The following is a 26,822-nucleotide window of genomic DNA, read 5'->3' on the forward strand; positions in this document are numbered from 1 at the left end:
GAATATAGATCCCCAATTGTAGAATATGTGGTAACACTCTATCTATTCAGTGACAGATTCCATGGGTCATGAAAGCCAGATAATTGAGAGCTAAAGCCCTATTTTTGCAGGAGAGATTTCATTCACTTACCAGTTCCAACTTAAAATTATATAGAGGACTTAAATGATAACATGATTACTTGACTATATTATTTTTTCAGCCCCATTTTTTTTTTTTTGTAATTTCTAGTATCTTCAGATGAAACAATGCAACATTACTCTTCCCAATCTGTATTTTAAAGATGTAGGGAGTTAGTGAAGACTTGTAAACGATTAAGCATTTTATAAGTTTCAAATGAGTTACTAATGTAGTTCTCTTTAGAATTTAAGATCCTAATGATGCTATGATGCCAGTATACAACAGGCAATAAATATGTATTAATGTATTCTCCTTTCAGATAACAACTGATTCTAATCTTAAGGCATCCAATTTTAGCTTATACAGTTACGATTTATATATTTATAAATACTCTTTTTAATCTTGGCAATATCCTAGATATGCACTCCAATGCTAGTTCAGAAATACAGACCATGTACTGGTTAACAAGTTAAAAGAACTAAGTCCTAAAAGTTCCAAAGTTCTTAGCAGCAGCATATAATCTAATATACCCCCCAAAATCACTTTCTTTCCCTTTAATATTCTCCAGGAAGTAACTTATTTTCCTCTGGGACTATATTCCTCTAGGAAATACAAATGATTTTTAATAATTTAGAAACAAATTTAAAACCTCCTTTTATCTTTGAAACCAGAGTATTTGAAGTGAGGAGAGAAAACATAAAATTATGTATTTTCCAGAAAGATGAAAGCAAAGTCACCAACTGATACAAATGATCTCCAAGACCAAAGGGTCACGAAGCTATGCGTTTAATGAAAGATAAAACTTACCCTAACGAGTGAAAAGCATAGCACTTTTCTGCTGCTACCACTCTACTGCACAATTGACCCCTCTGCCAGCCCCCTCATCCACTATGAAACTAACTCTCGTATCCGTATAGGATAGAAATCAGAAACTAAACACAAAGCTCTTCCACATAGATCAGTTTCTTTGAGCGCTTCCTTTTAAGAGAAGTTCACAGCCTCTATGACAGTATGTCCAAAAAACTTTTCAGTGGAAATACATAATAATAAGAGGAATTCTACCATTAAAACATTTAATTTATAAAACAGAAAAGAATAAACCTAACTGGCATTCTGAGTGCAACTCCTTACCTTGTCTGTACAGTGTTTCTAAAGCCTCTGGAAGGCAAATTAGACAGACTTACTATGGAATGTACCAAAGTCAAACAATCTGCAACTGTAATTCCTATTAAACTTTTCATGAGAAAGGAAGATGCTGTGTTTTACATTACATAAAAAAAACAAATGATAATGAAAACATGAGACCACAAATGGAAGACTTCTAACTTTCATAAGAAAAGTTTTTCTTAGGACTATAGCCCCAAATGATAAATAACAATAAGTATATGATTTTTAATTTACTTATACGATTACTGCAAGTCGTTTCAATGTGAATAAAATACTTATCAAAGGAGCAACACTACAGTTATAAAGCAGCATAAAAAATGACAGGTCATAGGTCAACCATGGTTTAGCTACATGACTATAAGGACTTCACAAGCACAATTCTTATTCAATTGACATAAAATCCAATCAATATAAAACCTAGAAATCACCTCATTAAAGACCTTGACCATACACAATGGAAATACTGTATATGCATACAAGTAATGATGACCATCAAAAGTAATGCAATTCACTTTACCCCCAAAATGCTTCAACAGAATTGACATAATTTGTCCACAGTAGAAAAAAAATACCAAATATGATAAATTCTGGTCTCCCTTCTCTTCTTTCCCCCATATCTCCTTATATTAAGTTATAATCAATTGTGTTACACTTGGGCTTCCTAGGAAGCTCAGTGATAAAGAATTCGTCCTTACAATGCAGGAAACGTAGGTTCTATCCCTGGGTGGGGAAGATCCCCTGGAGAAGGAAATGGCAACCCACTCCAGTATTCTTGCCTGGGAAATCTCATGAACAGAGGAACCTGGTGGGCTCATGTGTTACAGCCCATGGAGTCGCAAAGAGTAGGACATGACTAAGCAACTAAGCACAGCACAGCAGGTCCATGCATTCTCAGTTGCTAAGTCATGTCTACTCTTTGCGACTCCATGGACTGTAGCCCACCAGGCTCCTCTGTTCACAGGACTTCCCAGGCAAGAATACTGAAGTGGGTTGCCATTTCCTTCTCCAGGGGATCTTCCCCACCCAGGGATGAAACCTGCGTCTCCTGCATTGTATGATGAATTCTTTACCACTGAGCTACCTGGGAAGACACCTGGCAGGTCCATCAGGTCCCATATTGAAACTTCTCTTTTCAGATAGGGGTTCTCTTGCTCTATTTATAACATAATATGCTATATAATATTAATATTTCTGGATAGCAACCAAATGATAAGCTTATGCCACTCAAGTCACAATGGGTTTCTTTAAAACTGATTTATCACTATTAACACAGAAAAGATATTTTTTACTTCTCAAATAAAGTGAAAAGACAAAACAAAACAAAAATTAAACAAGCAAAAAAACAGAGGAAGGAACTAGACTTTTCAGGATAAAATAATAATAAAAACACTGAAAATCAGTAAGCTTCATCACAGTAAAATGAGCTAAGTTAAGCTTAATTTAATTACAGTAACAAAAACACCAGTTTTAATCAAATAACAAAATTTTTCAGTCACCAAAAGAATATACATTCTGACTTATAGTGAGGAAAATGGAAGGTTAGGAAAACAATCAAATTAATGACAAAACCCACTATGTTAAATTTTACAAGGGTATTCAAATTCCCTTCAGTTGATCTAGAATTTAGCTATAATGAGCACTGCAGGAAATAAAACCAAATATGAACCAGTCAGAAAGGACAGTGAGATAACTAATTACTAAAGACAGTGATATATTCTGTGTAAAATTAAGAGCTCAGCCACCTTTCAAGGACTGTATCTTTCTTAAAAGGTTCCCATTTTATTTTAAAATTTTTTCCCAAAAATCTCACTATACTGCTCAATCTCTAGCTTGAACAGAAATTATTTTTAAAAAGTACATGGTAGTCAGAACTGGAAAAAAGCCAATTTCTCAAAAAAAAAAAAAAAACACCTAAATTCAGTACTATTCAAATCTAATTTCCAACTAGATTTTTTTCTGCAATTTAATAATATGACTCTAAGGCTCCTCTGAAATGTTCAATTCAATATAGCAACAGTCCTCAAGCAACTGCTCCAATAACTAATTAAAGAGCCATACAAGAACTGAAAGAAACACACAGACACAAAATCACTTGGAAAATGAAGAAATGGAGAAGAAAGTATAGAAAACAATCCTGAAAATTGTAAATTCAGAACCTAAAAGAAATTTAAACTAATTATCAAGTAGATAAAGCCAAAAGTACAGCTTTAGCTTATGCCACACCCCAGCTTCATTTCATAGAGATCAGCTGAACAAAGGTAGGAGGATGTTTTATCCTTCTTCCTTTAGCTCAATAGCTACCCTAATCTAGTTCAGAAACCCAGGTTCCATAAAACTTGGCTGACATCTTTTACTACTCAAACTTGACCCATTATGGAAGCAAGGTATTTTATCCCATCAGAACCTTTCCCACTTCTGCCACTGCCCTTGGCCTCTCTACACTACATCTAGACAGAGGTAACAATTTCTATAAAACAAGTAAGGGATAGAAATTGATAGTAGCATATTATATGCTCAGCAATAGAACCCCAAAATAAACACTAACATGTTTCAAAGCAAGACATGCCCGGTACAAGTGTGTGCACACTTGTTACTCTGTCATGTCTAACTCTTTGAGACCCCAGAGACTGTAGCCCACCAGGCTGCCCTGTCCATGGTATTTCCCAGGCAAGAATACTGGAACGGGTTGCCATTTCTCCAGGGGATTGCATCTCCTGCATTGACAGGGGGATTCTTTGTATTGAGCCACCTGGGAAGCCCTCCCAGTACAAGTCCATCATGGGAGTTGTAGCCTGCCAGGCACTACACTGGTTCATAACATTAGTGATGCAGGAGGTGGGAGGCATGTCAGAAGGGAGGAAGATAGCACTTCAGCAGACTTAAAAAATCTTCAATAGTAGACATTAAAAAGAGTAAAACCAGTGCTGTGGAAGCATTGATACACAGCACAAAATTCAGACAATCTCCCAGAAAATAGGAAGAAAAATGACAAAATAAAAATTATGAGGAAGAACATAGCTGATATAAGGAGCAGAAAATAAATAGTCAAACAAAAGACATTCATTTCCCTGAAGTATGGACTATATCAAATAAAACTGAATGAATAATCGGAACACACAATAGAAGGAAGCTTTCTTCAGCAATCAAAGAAATAGTCTAAACTGATTAAATCCACCACATTCCCAACTAAATCAAAGAAAATGGTATAACACAAGTATATAGTGACAAATGTGGCACTTACTGAAAAAAAATGAAAAGCATCCTTCAAGCAAGCAGACACAAAGAACTAGCTACGTGCAACAGAACAAAATCAAGTTTTCCATAATTCTCTCCCCAGAAACTATAAACATCAACGGATTTTTTTAAAAAATGACTTCCAGCCAAAGACAGATAGCAAAACTCCTCAAAACTTACCAAAAACAGTAAAAAGTATGACAATAACAACAAATGACCCCATTTTAAAAAGGGGGTGAGGGGAAATTGAGCAAGGAAATCACTACAATCATAATCAACAAATGTTGAGGACAAATATCTTATTTAATTTTTATTGAAATATAGTTGACATAATTTCCAGGTATATAGCAAAGTGATCTAGTAATACATATGCTGCTGCTAAGTCGCTTCAGTCGTGTCCGACTCTGTGCGACCCCATAGACGGCAGCCCACCAGGCTCCCCCGTCCCTGAGATTCTCCAGGCAAGAACACTGGAGTGGGTTGCCATTTCCTTCTCCAATGCATGAAAGTGAAAAGTGAAAGTGAAGTCGCTCAGTGGTGTCCGACTCCTAGCGACCCCATGGACTGCAGCCTACCAGGCTCCTCCATCCATTTGATTTTCCAGGCAAGAGTACTGGAGTGGGTTGCCATTGCCTTCTCCATGATGTTTAACAGGTGCTAACAAATGTTAGTTCCCAATGGTAAGTTTGGAACAACTTTGGTGGAACAGCTGTTAGTTTTATTTTTGGTTTTCTTACTTGTACCTTTCAATAATGCTTAAGTTTTATCTCTCTCTTTCTGTTGTTTGTTTGCTTGTTCAGGGTTTTTTTTTGGGGTGGGGGGGGGGGGGAGGGGTTACATTGCATGCCTTGCAGGATCTCAGTTCCCAGATCAAATCCAGGCCCACAACAGTGAAAGTGCTAAGTCCTAACCACTGGACTGCCAGGGAATTCTGGATAATGTTTGAGTCTTAAATAGTGCACACAATTCTATACTTTTTACAAAAATCACAGTTTTTGTTTTTGTTTTTGTTTTTTTTCACAAAAGTTATTTTTAAAAAATTAAAGGAGTAACGTCAATAAAGTATGAGGGGAAATGTGATGAAAATTTTTTACCATACAATATAACACCTTCTACCATTTTGGGGAACATTAAATCATCCTGTTGAGAGATGAAGCAAAATTAATAAGTCAAAAAAACTATAATTCATGAAATAAAAAGATTCACAATCTTTAACAGACATAGAAAAAATATATTAAAGTCATTATATTGTCTAAATAAAAAGTGAAAACAACTTTGAAACATTCTTGAAAAAACTGTTAGAATAATTTAACAATAATAATTTATAGCTGATAAAAATAAAGATATATGTATGTGTATGTAATATCTAATATATGGAAGAATCCAAGTGCAAAGAAACCACAACTCACATACAAGAAATGGAAACCAAAGAAAACAGAGAATATCACAGATGAAAAATGACAAAATACATCAAATGTAGCAATTTTAAATGGATTAAAAGACAACAGCCTTCAAAATGGCTTGAAAAATCCAATCAAATTCTGTTTATAAGAGTTACACCTGAAATAAAGTTACAGGTTAAAAAACCATAGACAATAGCATGCCAGTAATTAATAACAAAGTGAACTCAAGGCAAACAAAACAAAACAAAGTTTTTTTTAATGAAAGCACATACACCAAAAAAGATCACTTTATATGGGCAAAATGTTTTAAACTAACCAAAAAATAAAATACATATCACAAACATAAGCTGAATACATAAAACTACAATATATAAGTCAAAAATATTTAGACAGTCAACTAAAATTGACAGAAAAATATAGTAATGTAAGGCAAACATTCCACTCCTGAGCTAAAACAGATTAATAGAGGAAAATATCAATAAGATTGCACAGGCTCTGAAAGTCACAATATATGCTCCATCCTACTTCCATGAATATTTACAAATATTATGTGGAATATTAAGCCACAAAGAAAATCATTAAAAATATAACACAGCAAAAAGTGTATATATAAGCCAACATTCTTTCTACAAACCACAAAGGGGGAAAAAAAAGACAAATTAACTGCAAATGTTGGACTAAAAACTGAAAGAAAAAGTCTCTTTGAAATTTAAAATCTCTAATAAATGTCTTCAAAGAAAACAATATCCTATCTATGAGTCTCAATTCTTTTCATATTTAAAAGGGGTTTTAAACGAAAAACCCTTATAAGGTCTTTCTAGCCAGCCCTTACCCTGACATACACAAACCACAATGATTTTTATGTATCTACCAAGCATATACCATATGTTCAGCTTTCTGACTGATTATTCAATGTGATATGCAAAAGCAGAACAAGTCCCTACATTAAAACAGTGTATGATCAAATTAAGGAGTAAGGAAAAACAAAGAGGAGTCACCAACATACTATGAATATTCCAGAAATTCAAAGGAGGAGATCAAGGTAGGAAGAAAAGGCTTATTTATGTGACTTGTTAGGAATCAAAGAAGAAATCTGAAAATCCAGAAAAGAAATGGGAAAAACATTCTGGTTAATAAATCTATATCAATGAAGGCTAAAGAACAAAACGTTAAATACTGATAGTTATAAAAAGTTACTATAATGAAATACAGTCTAGGAAGAAAAACACAGTACTAGACCAAACTGTTTATACTACAAAATGAGTTGTAACAAGATTTTAAAGCACAATGGCTGTGGCTGCCAGCTAAAGTCTGGAAAGACTCCCATCACTTTGAATGTCCATTCAAATAGACTTCCACTTTTAGATACATTTCATATCTCTGGAGAGAATAACGTTACCGATAAACAATGATCTTTATTTGCCATTTGGGAAACTGACCGTAGCAGAGGTAAGATACTCGGCCAGGCTTCCACAGCTACTTCATGCAATGAGAGGAAAATAGTAATAACTAAGAACTTAAAGAAGATAATTTTAATTACCACATTCGGGCTCTTCTGATTCTGTACACTATATTTATTTCACATTCCTAGAGTATAACACACAAAAATTAAAAGAATTAGACTAAAAAACTCTAATCAAGACTGCCATTTATCCTGAAAAGAAAGTAGGAAACCCAGACAGATTTAAAGTTGGTTTATAATAAACAAGGTAGAGAAGACTAAGACTGCCAAGTAGGAGGGAGTGGGAGGAAATACAGCATCGTAGTTTCTGAAGAAAATGCTGTTATTACATATAATTGCACCAACTTGATCCAAATCCAATATTTCTTATTCATTGAAAAGAAACATATTAAAAGAGCAGCAATTTCCTTTACAAATAAACACATTCAGCCAAGGAAGCTTCTCCTAAAAAAGTTAAACCCTCAAGGTAATAAAAAGCAGAAACAAAGTTATTTAAGTGTTCTAGCTTCAAATAATAACTTCTAAATACAGATATGCTATAGTTAAGTCAGTAACAATTTTTTTAACTCTACTAAAAATTACAATGAAATTCTTTCCAACAGTCTAACCCTATACTTTTACATTAAAGTCCATAAAAGTAAGAAAAATCTTCCAATGAATAATTAGAAATTATTACTATGTATTAACTGGAAATCATGAATGGTAATAGTTGCACTTAATTATTTATAATTATGATCTTTAAAAAGCTATGAGAAACAGGAAGTTTCACTTACAAACACCTAAATTTAGGTCTGAGAGACAAATTTTGAATATAAGCCTCTTGCAGCACACAATATATAAAAATTTGATTCCTCCCTCAAGATATTTTCAGTTATTATATGACCCTTGACTTGTAAGTTGCAACTGGACCAGAAACTATAAATTAACCATAAATATCCATGGAGAAACCATAGCTCTGAGTTTCTGTGTGAGTATGGTAACTCTTAAAATAGGCACATCCCTTGTAAATACAAGTTACAAGTATAATGTAAGTATTTCAGCTAAAGATGTTATCTCTATAAGGTCTTTCTACCCATTACTCTCCCATGGCCCACATACACACAAAAACCACAAGGAGTTTGTAGTATTTAAAGATACTAGCTCCTAGGGGCGTTGAGACTCTAAGCCAGGAAGGGTCACACACCCACCAGTGTGAATCTGTGTTCTTGCACCTGAGCCGTCACTTGGGGGGCCAGACAGAACAGCTCTTGAGTGGATACATGAACTGCTGCAAGAATTACTCTCCCAGGAGAGAAATACTTGATACTGCCCTGCTGGCAAGATAGTTTTCCTGCTCTAAATCCTTGTAAGTAAAACTGATATAAAATGTCTGGTGAATCTGAGTGTTTGGTTGAACTTATAAGACCATCTGGTAGACTTTGAAAAATCTAACCTCAAGATTTTAAATTTTTCTTCAGACACAAAAGAACTGTAATTTGGGTTAAGTGCACAGTATTTTCTCATAAAATATGAGAAGCAATTTCTTTTTAAAATATTCCATGTTTTCAAAACATTGTTTTCATTTTTCCAATATGTAAGCTTCAGATTAACCATTAATATAAATATAAAGGCCTTTCATGGAGCCTCCACAGTAATATGCTACATTCAGCCTCTTAAATTGGGGGGGATTAGTCACACTGATCAAATACTATGAGCATCACTGACAAATTCTCCATATGGTTTTTAAACATTCAATAAAATTATCTAAATAAGCAGAACTGAATAGATCTGGGAATCCATGAAGCTTTATAGAGAGTTGGTTTTTATACACTTATCGAGATTTTTAATTCTAAACATAATCTGAGATGCTAAAGAGTTTGTCAAGATCTTGCCTCATATACTGACAAACTATTGCTATTTTTCATAGATTTTGTAGAGTTCATGTTAAGACACGAATTTTGTCTTTTATTTTAAATGCAAAAAAGTGAAAGTAAAAGTGAAGTTGTTCAGTCGTGTCCAACTCTTTGCGACCCCATGGACTGTAGCCCACCAGGTTCCTCTGTCCATGGGATTTCCCAGGCAAGAATACTGTAGCGGGTTGCCATTTCCTTCTCCAGAGGATCTTCCCGAACCAGGGATCGAACCCAGGTCTCCCGCATTGTAGGCAGACGCTTTACCATCTGGGCCACCAGGGAAGCCTAAGGCCCCCATTTAAAACTTAAGTTGTCTGGCTTCCTCCTGGCACCATCAGGAGAAACTGCTGCCCTAACATCTAACCCTGCCCCCTGCATGCAGCAGGACTGTACCCAGATTTCCATCCCATTACTAAAGTTCATCCCTTTATGTCTCAATGGCTTTTTCTTTTCAAGGATCTTTACTAAAAAATGAACGTAACTCAGCACTCTGTTATGACCTAGAGGGCTGGGATGGGGTGGGGGTCGGGAGAGGGAAGCTCTGGAGGGAGGGGATATATATGTAGACATATAGCTGGTTCACTTCGTTGTACAACAGAAACTAATACAATGCTGTAAAGCAATTATACTCCAATTTAAAAAAATGAAAAAAAAATCGACACTGTCTTAAACACATAATCATTAGCAATTCTGCACCATTTGACACAGTAAGTTCTGAAACAAGCCTTGAAGTGTAACATCCTCACAGTCTAATAATAAGTGATCTCTAAATGGGATTCATTAAATGCTTAAAGAAATCCTCTTCTATTTTAAAGAAAATTATCTATCAGGTAAACTATTTTCTTGAAATCTTAAATTTATAAAAAATATCTTGCTAGAGATACTAAATAAAAATGATTAAAGGTGCTAATTAAAGCTTTTTTATATTCTCCTTTTCTAATAAAGACTTCCCTGGTGGCTCAGACGGTAAAGCGTCTGCCTACAATGCGGGAGACCTGGGTTCGATCCCTGGGTTGGGAAGATCCTCTGGAGAAGGAAATGGCAACCCACTCCAGTACTCTTACCTGGAAAACCCCATGGATGGAGGAGCATGGTAGGCTACAGTCCAAGGGGTCTCAAAGAGTCAGACATGACTGACTGAGTTCACTTTCACTTTCTTTCTAATAAAACTTATATTTTAAATTATCTTCATTGTTGATATTCAACATCACTTGCCATTTTTTAGTAAAATCATTCGCCATTGTTTCATAAAACTTCTAGTGAATTCCTTGATTAAGATACTCTTTAAATTAAACCACTTACTGTAAACAGCCCACTCTTACTGCCACAGGAACATGGGGAAGTTGAGTGGCCCATTTCAGTGTCACATTTTGATAAATATGCAACATATTATTATGGTTTCCAATCAAAGTATTTATTGTTCCTTCAGAAACTATGGATAGAAGATAGAAAAAGAACAGTAAGAAAAAAATCATTTTCAACAGTTTTTACATTCCTTTTATAGGATTTATGATACAAATTAATTATAATATCTTGACTTAATGCATAAAGATTTTAAATAATAAAACATTGCTTTTCAATTTCAAGGTACCAATACCAAAAAAATTTTTTAATCATTTATAAATATATAAAAACTATATATATAACTAGAGAAACTATAACTAGAGTAGCCAACATTTTTGCACTTTATCTAAAAAGGATGAACTTGATTAAAATATTTAACATATTTAAGCTATTGATTTACTAGACATTCACTACAGACAAGTTATTCTATGAGTCATTACTATGCTCATTTCTCCTTATAAAAGAGTCTGATGTTCTCTTGGAAGCATCTTGAATAGCCACATCTTGGAAAGCATTATTATATACCTTAGGCCAATTCTACAAGTCATTTTGTACAAAGTAAAATGACTGACAAAACCAAATGTGTGCTTTATATCAAACCTCTATTCAAACTTTAAAAGCTAAAATTTCCATTACATGTTCAGTATAAAACTATTTTCCTAGTTCTTTAAAATATATGTGAGTGACTTGGGCTTTTTCTGGTGTATATAACACAGTAATGACATATGGAAAAGATAAAAGAAAATCTTTCTACACACCTGAGCAATATGGGAGAAAACAACTTGGGCTATAATCAAGTTTCTTCATAAATTGGATTTGTCCATTATCCTTAAGGCAAAAAAAGTTTCTCTCACCAAGAACAAAAACAGAAGATGCTGACTGAATGAAAGACACAATACATATATCAACGGCTTGCTCTCCAATATTTAGAGTCCAATCTACCTGCAAAGGAAAACTTATGATCAACCGAGTTGCTAAAAATGTAACATTTCATTCATTTTGATATTAATACAATTAAGAAATACTTTACAAAAAAGCAGGCATAAAGATTAATCCTCATTCATTTTTTTCTCCTATTTCCATATTTCTGATATTTTGTAGACTCTAGTAGTTTTTGCCCCTTTCACCATGTGATATAACAAACTGTGGAAAATTCTTAAAGATATGGGAATACCAGACCACTTGACCTGCCTCCTGAGAAATCTGTATGCAGATCAAGAAGCAACAGTTAGAAGCGGACACAGAACAATAGACTGGTTCCAAATCAGGAAAAGAGTACATCAAGGCTGTATATTGTCACTCTGCTCCTTTAACTTATATGCAGAGTACATCATATGAAATGCCAGGCTGGATGAAGCACAACATGGAATCAGGATTGCCACGAGAAATATCAATATATGCAGATGACACCATCCTTATGGCAGAAAGCAAAGAACTAAAAAGCCTGTTGATGAAAGTGAAAGAGGAGAGTGAAAAAGTTGCTTAAAACTCAACATTCAGAAAACTAAGATCATGGCATCCGGTCCCATCACCTCATGGCAAATAGATGGGAAAACAATGGAAACAGCGACAGACATTATTTTGGGGAGCTCCAAAATCACTGCAGATGGTGACTGCAGCCATGAAATTAAAAGATGCTTGCTACTTGGAAGAAAAGCTATGATCACCCTAGACAGCATATTAAGAAGCAGAGACATTACTTTGCCCACCAAGGTCCATCTGGTCAAGGCTATAGTTTTTCCAGTGGTCATGTATGGATGTGAGAGTTGGACTATAAAGAAAGCTGAGCGCCAAAGGATTGATGCTTTTGAACTGTGGTGTTGGAGAAAACTCTTGAGAGTTCCTTGGACTGCAAGTAGATCCAACCAGTCCATCCTAAAGGAAATCAGTCCTGAATATTCATTGGAAGGACTGATGCTAAAGCTGAAACTCCGATACTTTGACCACCTGACACTAAGAGCCAACTCATTGGAAAAAACGCTGATGCTGGGAAAGATTGAAGGCAGGAGGAGAAGGGGATGACAGAAGATAAGATGGTTGGATGGCATCACTGACTCTATGGACATGAGTTTGAGTAAGCTCTGGGAGTTGATGATGGACAGGAAAGCCTGACGTGCTGCAGTCCATGCGATCACAAAGAGTTTAATACGACTGAGCGACTTAACTGAGCTGCACTGAACCATGTGATATTAACTATTCAGCAATTCAAACACTCATATAAGTATAATCAAGGAAGCGAAGATCTGTATGTTGAAAACTATAAAACATTGACAAAATAAATTGAAGAGTAAGAATAAAAAGATATGCCATATTCATGGATTAGAAGAATTAATATCCTTAAAATGTCCATACTACTCAAAGTGATCTACAAATGCAAATCCCTATCAAAATTACAAAGGCGTTTTTCACAGAAATAGAAAAAATGTGCAAAATCCATGTGAACTCACAAGACACAAAATAGCCAAAACAATCTTGAGCAAAAAGAACAAAGCTGGAAGCATCATACTACCTGACTTCAAAATACACTACAAAACTATTCTAATCAAAACAGCATGGAACTGTCATAAAAAAATAAACATCTAGACCAATGGAACAGAACAGGGAGCTGAGAAATAAAACTCTGCATTTATAGTCAACTCGTTCAACAATGGTACCAAGAACAAACAATGCATAATAGGGCAGTATCTTCAAAAAATGGTGTTGGGAAACTTGATATCCACATGCAGAGGAATGGAAATGAACCCGTATCTCACACTATATACAAAAACCAATTCAAAATAGATTAAAGACTTAAATATAAGAACTAAAGCTGTAAAATCATTAGAAGAAACACAGGGAAAAGCTCAATGACTTTTCAGATATGACCTCAAAAGTACAGACAACATTAAAATAGACAAAGGGGATTTCACCAAACTAAAAAGCTTCTACAGGGGAAGAAAAAGAGAGAGAAAGCTTATTATGGGATTATATGAAATCTTATATGTGAAACTTTTGAAACCAGTATAGAATTTAAAGTCTTTTATTCTATCAAAAATTAAAAAGCTTCTTCACAGCAAAGGAAGCAATCAGTAGTGTGAAAAGACAATCTATGGAATGGGAGAAAATATATCCAATAAGGAGTTAATATCAGACAAATCAACAGCAAAAAAAAAAAAAAAAAAAAAAACCAACAAACTTTAAAACTGGGCAAAAGACCTAAATGTCTTATTTCTCAAAATAAGACATACAAATGATGAATAGATATATTAAAAAATGCTCACCAACACTAACCATCAGGGAAATGCAATAAGATATCATCTTATGTCTTTTAGAATGGTTATTATCAAAAAGAAAAGAGATAATAAGTGTTGGTGAGAATGTGCAGAAAAGCAAACCCTGTATACTGCTGGTAGGAATATAAAACATTACATCTACTATGGAAAACAATATGGAGATTCCTCAAAAAATTAAAAGCAGAACTAACATGATCCAGCAATCCCACTTCTGGGTATGTATCCAAAGGAAGTGAAAACAGAATATTGAGGAGATATCTGCCATCCCATGTTCATTGTAGCATGATTCGCAATAGCCAAAACATGAAATCAACCTAACTTCCAATGATGGATGAATGGTTAAAGAAAACATGATACAGGAAGGGCTGATGCTGAGGCTGAAACTCCAACACTTTGGCCACCTGGCACGAAGAGCTGACTCATTTGAAAAGACCCTGATGCTAGGAAAGATTGAAGGCAGGAGGAGAGGGGGTGACGGAGATGACTGGATGGCATCACTGACTCAATGCACATGAGTTTGAGCAAGTTCGGGGAGTTGGTGATGGACAGGGAAGCCTGGCGTGCTGCAGCCCATGGGATCACAAAGAGTCAGACACAACTGAGTGACTGAACTGAATTGAAAATGAAGAAAGTCCTGCCATTTACAATAACATAGATGAACCTGGAGTACATTATGCTAAGTGAAATAAGTCAAGGTCAGAAAAATGAATACTGTATGGCCTCACTTGTTTGTGGAATCTAAAAAAGTCAAAATAATAGAAGCAGAGAGTAGAATTTGGGGCTTCCATGGCCTGGGGTATGGGAGACATGAGGATATACTGGTCAAGGGGTACAAAGTTTCAGTTATGCAAGATGAATTAGTTCTGAAGATCTAACGTACATATAGTTATAATACTGTATTGTATACTCCAAATTTGTTGAGAGATCTTAATGATCCTACCACAAATACACACACACACACACACACACACACATATTTATGTATATACGCATGAGGAGACAAATAAGTTAATATGCTTAGTTCTGGCAATCATTTTGCAATTTATACCTATTTCAAAACATCTCACAGTACACAATAGGTTTACATAATTTTATTTGTCAATTATACTTCAGTAACGCTACAGGGAAAAAAGGCAGGTAGAGAAGAGGGTGAAAGAATATTGTATGTAAAATGAGCTGCCTGTATAAAGGTCCTGTCAGGAAGCGGAGGGTCCATGGCTTATTGAAAAAAAATACACATAAAGAAGATATGTGCTCCACTGAAATTTTTCCATAAGAAAGCTGTTGCATTTATTTTTCAAATCAAATTTAAAAACCAGCAAAACCTATAGCCAAACTGCTATAAGTATGTTTTTATATAGAAACAATTTTGAAAATATCAATATGCATATATAGAGCAGTTGTCAAGCTACTCTAGTAGTATAGATAGGATCCTCTATACATAAGAGCTCCTCCAGGGTATCTTCATCTCTCAGAACATGGTCAGTGTTTAATGTTTCTTAAAATAATGAAGGAATGAATGTAAAATGGACATATAAAGAAAAAACCAGTCCCCAATCAATTATTAATGTTTCTAAATCAAGAAAACATACAGGAGCAAAGACATACTATTTTGAAAAGCTTTGGATGATAGGCATATATTGTAAACAGCAATGACAGTGAGATGAATGTACAAAAGCATTTGGACAAACAGGAGGTAAGATTACCCTCAAAGTTAGGCTTTGAAGCAAGAATCAAGAATCAACAAACAACAGGGTGGAAAGTCACATTAAAGATACATATAAATTTCATGCAATCCAAAAAATGATTTAGGTATTAATCAATCTACTTTAGGAATAAAGTATCTGAAGAAGGTATGAAATCTAAATGGGACTAGTCAAAGAGGCAAATATTGTCAGCATGTATATAAGAAGAATCTGGAATAGAGGGATAGCACAGGGCATATCGGCATTTATGCACATTTATGCATCAGATTATCTTCATCTAAATTAGGATTCAACACCAAATCATTCGACAACAACAAAAAAAATTTTTTTTAGACAAATCATTCAGGCTTTCCTGGTAGTTCAGTGATAAAAGAATCCACCTATCAACGAAGGAGACACAGGTTTGATCCCTGGACCAGGAAGATCCCACATACCATGGAGCAACTACGTTTGTGTGCCACAACTATTGAGCCTGTGTTCTAGAGCCCCAGAACTGTAACTACTGCGCCTACGTGATGCACTGAAGCCCATGCATCCTAGAACCCAGGCTCCACAAGAGAAGCCACCGCAATGAGAAGCCCTCCCACCGCAACTAAACAATAGCCCCCACTCGCTGAAACTAGAGGAAAGCCTGCACAGCAAGGAAGACCCAGCACAGCCAAAAATAAAAACATATTTTTTAAAAAACATAAATTATTCAATTATCACTTAGTTCAAGTGTAGTTCACCTATGCAGAGATTCCACTGAAAAAAAGACATGACATCAAGTCCTAAGGTAGTTACATTTCTCATTACAATTTAATAGACACATTCTAGCATTATTTGTCAGCACTTGTAACTCAGGCTGATGTGTTCCTGACTCTCAGAGATGAAAATTCATTCAGAATGGATATGCAGTTTCTGAGGCCACAGGCTGCAATCCAGCCACTAAATACTTTCAGTTCACTAGGTACAGAGTGCCACTCTTTGCAAACTTCCCTTAAGAAATATACCACATTCTAAATTAATGAGTCTCAAAATGCACAGTAGTTTACTAAGAACAATCATTTTAAAATCCTTCCACTTCCAGCCATGATACAGTGACAGGAAAAAAATTCTACCATCCCACCTGAAACAACCACAACATGGACAAAATGTTTGAAACAACTGTTTGTGAGGCATTGGATATCATAAAAAAAGGACAGCAATCCCTTGAACACAGAAAACAAATGAGGTGAGCGGAATAACTGCCCCAGCCATGAGAGAGTTTTTAGGCCATGGGACAGGGAGAAGAAACCCAGGCAAAGCCCACAAGGTCCCCTGGGTTGAGGAGATGAGTGCTAACAGTTGAGGGAAACCAAGGCAGCTGGAGTTCACAAGACAGCATGCTCAAAAAAGAGAGAGCAACACAAGGACAGAACTCTGAGACCTCTTAAGAATTCTCTCAGATATTCAGTTGAGTACTTATCAGCACATTTATGTAGAAAATTACTCAAAGCCAGGGAAAGAACCACCCAAAAGGATTAGCGGTAACAGCGCCCAGCATTTACACAGGGCCTGGAATACTGCCTGTGCTCACAAGCCAGAGTGGAACACCTCATAATTTACAGGGAGTTGGAAAGAACATTCAGAAGGGCAGTACCTCAGGAGGGGGTACAAGTAGCTCCAGAATGAGCACTGCTCTGGTCCCAACTAACAAGACTTAAAAGCAAGACCAAAAAGGATCAGACTGTTTCCAAGTAGCTTAACTGTCTTCCAGGCTGAAGCTCAAAAAGATTTATAGAAATACAAAAGTATGTAGCTTCGAACAAAGTAAAACTGACTATATCCTGCTGCTGCTGCTAAGTCACTTCAGTTGTGTCCGACTCTGTGCAACCCCATAGACGGCAGCCCACCAGGCTCCCCCATCCCTGGGATTCTCCAGGCAAGAACACTGGAGTGGGTTGCCATTTCCTTCTCCAATGCATGAAAGTGAAAAGTGAAAGTGAAGTCGCTCAGTCGTGTCCGACTCTTCGCGACCCCATGGACTGCAGCCTACCAGGCTCCTCTGTCCAATATCCTGGCATCTAATAAAAACTTAGACAGCAGCACAGAGACAGAACTCAGATCTGTTAAGAATCTTCTCAAATAAGCTGAATACATATCAGCACATTCATGCAGAAAATTACTCAAAGCCAGGGAAAGAACCACCCAAAATGTGGTTTTTAGTAGTTTTAGTTTTTCTTTTTAATTATCAAGCATGTAAAGAAACAGGAAAATGTGATCCATAATGTAGAGATAAATAAACTGTATTACATACAGTTTATAATAATATACAGTTTATAATACTTATGTTAAATAAATTGTATCTATTTAATTTTAAAAGTATACAAGGAAGATATTTTTTAAAACACCTAAATTGAACTTCTAGAGATAGAAACTATACTAAACAGGAATTAACACCAGATTAGACATTACAGAAAAAATATTAGTGACCTTGAAAACACAGTAGTAGAGGTTATCCAAAATGAAATAGAAAAGAGAATTTTTTAACATAAAGAGCAAATCTGTGACCTGTAGGGTAACTTCAAGTAGCCTAAATGTATGTGTAACTGAGTGAGGAGGAGAAAAGATGGAGAACAGAAATATATCTTTGAAGAATAGCTAAAAAAGTTTCTAAATTTCATGAAAACTATACATTTACAAGTACACTAAGTTCACAAATCTATAAGCACTAAAAAAAAGGAATGAAAGAAAACTATACAAAACACATTATAATCTAACTGCTCAAAAGAAGTGATACGAAAAAAATCTGAAAAACACATGGAGAAAAAAGATATTGTGTACCAAGGAACCAAGATAAGATGAAAGATTTCTTATGGGAACAATGCAAGCTAGAAGATGGAGAATATCTCTGCTCCTAGAGGAGGAAATTATGATGGAGAGTTGGAAGATGTAGAACTCACTTGCTGCATCAAACACAACAGACATACCTCCATATGTGGAACAAATCTCAGCAAAAAATAACTGGAAACTGGCAGAAAAACTCCTGTACAAGCAAGGCTGAGAGTGAGATCCACATGTAATGAGGCAGCAAGGGAAGAGAAACAATCACCTGTACCCAAGGGAGAGGACTCAGAGGAGAAGAGAGATTTCACAGGCAGAGATCCTCCCTGGGGAGTGAGCAGTTGGAGCTACATATTAGGCACCCCAGTCCTGGGGTCCTCCACAAAGAAGACGAGCCTCTTGGCTGGCTGGAGTGCTGGTAGGACTAACAGGAAGGCTGGGGAAAGCCTTCTGTTCCCAAAGGAGTGTGCACATGCTTGTTCACTCCTGAAACAGGGCAGAAAGTGCAGATCAGAACTTTGTGAATAGCTGACTGGCTTTTCTCAACTGCCCATGAACAAACTGAATGTTTCAGCCCCACTTACATCATACTGCAGCTCCACACTGGAGCGAGAGCCAACATGACAGAGGAAAGAACCCCGCCATGAGACATAAAGGCAGCTAAGACCCAAAGCAATGTCTAAGCAGGGAGGGGACAGTCATTATTGGTGCATATGCACAGGCAGCAGCACATCAGTCTCTTCAATAAGCAGTTCTGGGAATACTGGGCAGCTATATGTGAAAGAATGAGATTACAACATTTCATCACACCTTACACAAAAATAAACTCAGAATGGATTAAATATTTAAATATAAGTCCAAAAACCATAAAACTCAAACCTTTTTTCTTCAAACTACTTTTCAAAGTTACCAAATTTCACTTGTGCACAAACTTAATCTTTGCAGGCTGTGAAAATTTTTCATCTTTTACTCATATTTCATCATGCATCTGTATTAGTAGCAACTTTTTTGTCTATTAAAGGAATTTTTTAATTTTTATTTTGTTAGTTTTTAATCAGGTCAGTTCAAAGTGACCCCATCTGGACATTTATAATCCTAGTGGCACAATTCTATAATCTGGTACATTGTGACCATGACTAGGCATGTGTCTCCATTGCTCAATAACAGCCAACTAAATTCTCTGATCACTGACATAACCTTAACACAGAAAATGGCTGAAATATATTTTTAAAATTTTTCTTCCCAGGAATTATTATTCTGAACAAACATCTGTGATCAGATATAACATTACTAAAATTTTTATATATTTTAAAAGGCCTTACAACTAGTCTTTTTCCAGATCCATGCTTTTGTTGTTCAGTCTCTTGTCTTTTATCTGCATCCGTTGCAAAAGCAAGTACTTGGTATCTGTTTAAAAGATATAGAATAACTGTAAGTGACTTTATAGTTAAAATGTATAAATTATTTTAAAAGCACATGATCTCAATATAATTAAATTTTTAAATATACATAATCTACAAATCTTATGTATCACCTTCTCCTTGATTTTAAACATTGTAAAATTTAGTGAATGAACTTAGAAATGAATTCTACTGAATGACGACGAATTTGTACTGTGGCATAAGACTATGTAAAACTGTAATGATAACGAAATTGTAACCATATGTCCCAAAATTCAATATTGGGGAAATAGCTCTGCCAAATGTCAAAGTATCTCCCATTAGAATTTTATGTGATAAATAACAATACTCAATAAAGATCCAGTACCAAAACCCAAAATAGAAAAAAATACAAATAATGCAAAAGTGGGAGTAGAAATTATTAATATCTGTAGACCCCAGAAGGTCTGAGTTTAATTCCCAGCTGAACCATTAACTAGTTGTGAAAATTTTTGAAAATTAATCACTCTATGCCTTAATCTTTCTTATCTATAAAATGGGAATAATAATAATCTTAACTCAAGCATTGTTAGAAGAATTTAAAAAATAATTTAAATGTCTGGTACTGTATCTGATAGGGTTTCCCTGGTAGCTCAGCTGGTAAAGAATCCACTTGCAGTGCAGGAGACCCCAGTTTGATTCCTGGGTCAGGAAGTTCCCTGGAGAAGGGATAGGCTACCATTCCAGTATTCTTGGGCTTCCCTGGTAGCTCAGATGGCAAAGAAGCCAACTGCATTTGGGAGACCTGGGTTCGATCCCTGGGTTGGGAAGATTCCCTAGAGGAGGACATAGCAACCCACTCCAGTATTCTTGCCTGGAGAATCCCCATGGACAGAGGAGCCTGGTGGGCTACAGTCCATGGGGTCACAAAGACTTGGACATGACTGAGCAACTAAGCATGGCACAATATCTGATATACACTAGATACCCAGTTTTTGACTGACAGGTTGACAAATAGACAGATACAGATTTCTATATACACAGAGATAAATCACCTAGTAATTTATCTTATATGTAATAAGTTCTCAATAATGGACATTATGGACATTAGGACTTTCTATCAGTATTTTATTTCAACAGCAACATTTAACACAACATTGTAAATCAGTTATAATACAATAAAATAAATTTTTAAAAAATTGTAACATTTAGCTCAGAGCATCCTTCAAATCAACTGATAAATATCATTCAATTTAGAAATTATTAATTTAGACAATAAAGTTTAAATTCCCTAATTTCCATTAACTTATGGTGTATTTTTAGAGTAGTAACCATACTCAAAATGAAGAAATTTTAGGCTCATAGATCCCTTTCCACTTTCTATAGTTAAGAGAAAAGTTAGTAAAGAGATATATTCTGATAGCTCCTATTATCTAAGAGAAAGATGTCTGATAGTGTAAACATCAGGGACCTTAATGAAGAAAGGCAATGTAGAATATCTAAATAAGCACTAAAATGTACACTAGTATTTCAATGTTATATACCAACTCGTATTCTATTCCAGTCAGCAATATTTCATTTGTAAAAAGCCTCCAATTTTCAGTGAATGAAGAATGACTATGAATTATGATAGATTTTACAGTACATTCATGAAAACCGGTCTTCCAGTTAATAAGAAAGCTTAATGCATATAAAGTTCATTCATTCAATAAACATATAGTAGGGATCTCATACAAGCCTTAACAAGAGGGAAAACTACTACATGACCTATATTCACCAGGACCTTCCAAAGTAGTTGAGGAGATTCATATATAATACAAACAAATAAGTGTAACTCAGAGTACACTGTGTTGACTGGTAGGTACATAAGTACCAAAGGAATATGATGGCAGAAACAGGTAACATGGGTATGTTAGGGGAAGCACACTGACTGAAACCGCCCACCCTGGCCAGGCACCATAGTAACCATTTGCATGAGTTGTTTTACGACAGGAGGTCCTGGTAAGGACCATGGAACTAATAAGCCACCACCAACCAGAAGAGTTCAGGAATGGTCAAAAGGAGACACCACATGTCCGACCACCTCCCAGAATCCTTCTCTCTGGCATCCATCTTGGTTGAACAAGGCGTGCACCACTAGGAAGGACTCTGAGTCAGAATGATTGGCTAAAGACCACCCGGAAACTAATCCCATCACCATAAAACCCAAGACTGCGAGCTTCTCCTGGGTTCCCTTACCCTACTGCTCTCCACCTGGGTGCCCTTTCCCAATAAAATCTCTTGCTTTGTCAGCACATGTGTCTCCTCGGACAATTCATTTCCAAGTGTTAGACAAGAGCTCAGTTTCAGGGCCTGGAAGGGGTGCCCCTTCCTTCAACGGGTGGAAGAAATATATATGTTCTTGGTATCAGTTAAGGAGGAGAAAGCTAGGTTTTGAAGAAAGAGTGAAAACTCATCATGCTGTTAAAGACTAAGAAACATTATGGCAAAGCAAACAACACATGCAAAGGCATGTAGCAGTAAAAGAGACATCAAAGGCCATGGCAGGAGCTTAGGAGAGACGCCTGGCAGACAGGAATAAGTCATAGGAAATGAGACCCAAAAAATGGTAGCAGGCTTAAGATCTCAACCTTGTAAAACCATGCTAAAAAATTCCATAGGCAGTTGCAGCAAATACCATCTGAGAATGACCTTCAATATCCCTAGGTCTTCAAAACTGCCAAATAATTACACCTCACACTCTGACCAAATAGGATTCCTTTAGTCTTCCTGGTTCATGATAACAGAAATAGTGTGCACTGGTGACAAAAACATCAGTCCAGAGCTGCTCCTAATGGACCAGTCCTAATGGATCTAACCTCAGGCAATAATTAACATAGGCAGTTCATTTCCTGCAGACACCAACCTACCAGAGGATATTATGGATATTAATGAGCTTGTTGCAAAAATCCAAAGCTTTTGAGCTGTTTGAAGCATCTTATATAACTGTAGAGAGTTATTATTTCATCTGAGGCATAAGTGAACCCCTAAAGTGGTCTCATTAACATCAAAACAACATGCAGAGACACAGCCAGAATTCACTTCTGATTTCTAAATCCAGAACAGTTCTCTTCCTGTAAGACAGCTCAGAAGAGGATTTTATTACTAAACATAACTGGCAATAAATTTAGATGATGACAAACTTCCAATTGCATTTATTTTACAATCTTTCTTAAGTTCGCTTAACTGGGATCAATAATGTACCTGGAAATCTATTTCCAAAACTGAACAATTCCAAGCAGACTTGGAAATTCTGAAATAAAACATTTGGATATTTTTTCTTATCACTCAAGTGTTCAGTGATATAAGCTAAAGAATAAAATTCCCTTATTAAAAGTGCTGAAAGAATAATCAGGTCCAATGTAAAAAAAAAATGTCATGAAAGACTGTCATACGTATTTTTCAGAACAGAAAGGCACTAAGCACAGATATAGCAAGTCCAGGTGAACCATGGTATTTTTTGAACCAAAAGTCACAAATGCTTAACAGGTCCCATAGAGCACCAATGACAAACTCAACCATATAATTTAGTGCTCTTTTGTATCACATCATAAAAACAGCGGCAAGTAACTAAAAGATGGATTGAAGTGTCACGGAAATACAAAAGTAAACCCTCCAAAATCATTTATTTTCAAATGAAAAATAGCTGTCACCTGAAAGCGTGCCAGGAGATTTGGGAACTTTGATAATTTAACCCGTAGAATTCTACTAGAATTGGAAGCTCTGGATACAAAGCATTACTATGTTCATTCCAACTATAGCTGAAACATTCTTGATTGTGCTAGTGAGAATCATTTTCATTGAAAGATTCCAGTAACAAAATAGAAGGTTTTCTCATAAACTTTTCATTCCTTCATTCATTAACATTTCATTAACATAATGTTAACATAACATTAACATTTCATTCCTTCATTCATTAACAAGTAGATCTTGTTAAACATCTACTTTAAAAGAATAGACATCAGAAAGGCCCGTCAAAGTCTAGATTAGAGATAACAAAAACAGAAATCCAACTGAAAAGATAAAGACCTGAATGTCAATCAGAATGCGAAGCAAGAGCTGAGTAAGAGGGGAAAAAAAGTAGACAGATCATGATTTACTGCCTAAATAATGCTGACAAGGAAAGAAAGAGAAAAATAGAAGACGGTCCAAGTTGGCAAAAACATGGCCAAGGGAATGGCCATAGGCCCCTTCTCTACCAAAAAAAAAAAGTTCTCTCACTTTCAAAGAAAAACAACATTCAAAGTGTGTCCCTGAATTAGAAGCACCTGGAGCATGTATTTGTAATGATTTCTGGATCTTTTTCCCACACCTACTAAATCAAGATCTACAGGGTTGGGGCTTGAGAATCAGCAAACATACATTTTATAAAAGGAGGCCCAGATGATTCTTATGTACACTAAAGTTTCAGACTCATAGCCTTCTCCAGTTCCTATCTGAACATAACTGATCTATATTCAAATTAATTAAATATCAATATCAAAAATGAAGATGAGTTATGTCTTAAAAGCCTTTTCTATTAACTGATTATATTTTTAACTGATTATAGATTTAACGAAGCCTCCAAAGACCAAAACTACAGTTTTCATGCTTTCTCCCATCCTAAATTACACCTGTGATTATCATTTAAAACTGTGATTATCATTTAACCTATTATACTTGAAAGTGTATATAAATACAATATACCACTTAATATTATAAACCCTCTTGATTGTCATCATTTCATAATAATCACAAATCCCATGCATTTTACCATTATAAAAGATTCACATAATAAATAAAGTGTGCACTTTTTAGTTCTATATGAAGATCAATTTAATAGATCAGTATGCTGGAGAATCACTACAGTTAAAACAGTATGAGTTTCTGTGAGATTAAACCTTCACATTAAAGAAACCTACACATTGCTTCCTCAACTAATCACTCCTGGAGCTATTACCAAATTAATTCCTATCCACATATTTCAAAAAGTAAGTCATGGGACATTCAAATCTTTATATCATGACCCCAGTGTAACACCCCAGTATCACACTATTTGGCAAGAACTAGGGTGGAAAGCTGAAAACCAGATCTCCTCAATATTGCTTAAGTTTTGGCAGGATTGAATGAATTATACAGATTTTTTTTCAGTGTCTCAAAACAATTATAATATTTATTTATTACCAGTAGCAATGCCACAACTTATTCATCTCCTTTGGACAAGAGCCATAGGCATTGTAGAAGGAATATGACATAATGATACACTACCTCCATCAGTTAACTTCTGCTTAGTCACAAATATTTGCTTATTTTCAGCGTTTTAAATCCTCGTTGCCTTAACAATAATTCTCAAAGCGTAGATGGTCACTTATCAAGGGAAAACTACGTTAACTTGCAATATACACAATAATAAAACTTGAAGCAAAAATTTACAGCTGTTGCCTGATGAATTTATATACTTCCTTCCCGCCTTGGGAAAAATCATGTGGCCAGAAACAATACTGAAAGGCTATAATGAAGTGCTGCCTAGATGTTTAAAGTTCTAAATGCTGCCATCAGTAAGATAACAACAATAAAGTTACTGAAGATATTATAATTCTCCAAGACTATTTCTTTTCCCAGAACGGATATCTACATTTTTTTCCTATTCTCTCTTCCAACAAAAAGCATAGCCTCCAAAACTCAAAACCATAATTCTTATTGAAACAGCTGGTAGAAGAAAAAAGGGTCTCTTCTCAAACACAATTCACCAAAATCGATAAAACTTTCTAGCGAAAAGGGTCATTTTCATACTTCACTTCTGTGAACTGTTCTTTTAAAAACACTCATAATAACACTTGTATTTCTTCCCGGTATTCTTCTCATGTCACATACATTCTGTTTTTTGTTATAAAATCATTCTATATATGTATTTGTATCTGGGTTTTTTTCATTCACACTGTGTTTATTATTTATAATTCAGGGAACAATCACAATAATTACTGAGCATTTGCTATGGAGTGGCACTAGCGGTAAAGAATCGATTTCCCAATGCAGGAGACGGAAAAGATGCAGGTTCCATCTCTGGGTTAGGAAGAATCCCTAGGGAAGAAAATGGCAACCTGCTCCAGTAACCTTGCTTGGAAAATTCCATGGACAGAAAAGCCTGGTGGGCTACAGTCCATAAGGTTGCAAAAAGCTGGACACCGCTGAGTGCACATGCACGCCCATGCACACACACAGTGTACACACACACCCCATGGTAACTTAACATACACTTAATCCTTCTTAATCTGTCGAAATAGATGTTGCTATCTCCTTCACATTCAGGATAAGGCCAGTGTCTTACACAGCTGTGAGTCGCAAAATCGACTTCAATCCACATGTGCCTCTCTCCAAATCCTTCCTCTCAATCTCTGCACTATACTGCCTTGCAAATATTTTATATGTAAATTATATCCACTAACTCACCACAATTACATTATAACAACAAAATCACTCTCCTTTTTATTTGCAATATTCAAGCTCTTTGTGGAAAAGAATTTATCAGCAGCATCAGTTCAGTTCAGTTCCTCAGTCATGTCCGACTCCTTGCGACCCCATGAATTGCAGCACGCCAGGCCTCCCTGTGCATCACCAACTCCCGGAGTTCACTCAAACTCATGTCCATTGAGTCGGTGATGCCATCTAACCATTTCATCCTCTGTTGTCACCAGCATACGCACACACACAAAAAATCGTGATTCCAAAGATTCAGGATCCATACTCACTTGTAGCTTTCCACTTGATGGCAGGAAGAAACAGTAATGAAGGAATCTGTACGGGAACTGTAAGCAAGAGGGCCGGGTAGAAGAGAACCAGGGAGAAACCTCCCAAAAGCATAGCTTTCCTGCTCAAACACCATCAGCATCCCATCCACAGACTGGATACAGATTAAATCACGACCTAAAGAAAAATTAAAGGAAATTAAATGACATATTCATTTTATAAATACAATGATTTTATCGCTGTTCAACACAAAGTTAATTTTTCCCCCCAGGGGC

General features: G+C 35.8%; 1 protein-coding gene across 3 annotated transcripts in view; it reads right to left on the reverse strand.

Annotated features, from left to right (window-relative positions):
• BBS9 (Bardet-Biedl syndrome 9) overlaps positions 1-26,822 on the reverse strand; it is a 474,928-nt gene that overhangs the window by 327,100 nt on the left and 121,006 nt on the right. For all 3 annotated transcript variants that reach the window (XM_025291193.3, XM_025291190.3, XM_044946679.2), the window contains 4 exons: positions 26,550-26,724; positions 19,726-19,810; positions 11,379-11,562; positions 10,579-10,708 (listed from right to left, as the gene is read on the reverse strand). In XM_025291193.3, the coding sequence (XP_025146978.3) occupies positions 10,579-10,708; positions 11,379-11,562; positions 19,726-19,810; positions 26,550-26,724 (574 nt within the window). The remainder of the gene's footprint in view (positions 1-10,578; positions 10,709-11,378; positions 11,563-19,725; positions 19,811-26,549; positions 26,725-26,822) is intronic.

The sequence above is a fragment of the Bubalus bubalis genome, chromosome 8, assembly GCF_019923935.1.
Source record: "Bubalus bubalis isolate 160015118507 breed Murrah chromosome 8, NDDB_SH_1, whole genome shotgun sequence".
Taxonomy (NCBI): domain Eukaryota; kingdom Metazoa; phylum Chordata; class Mammalia; order Artiodactyla; family Bovidae; genus Bubalus; species Bubalus bubalis.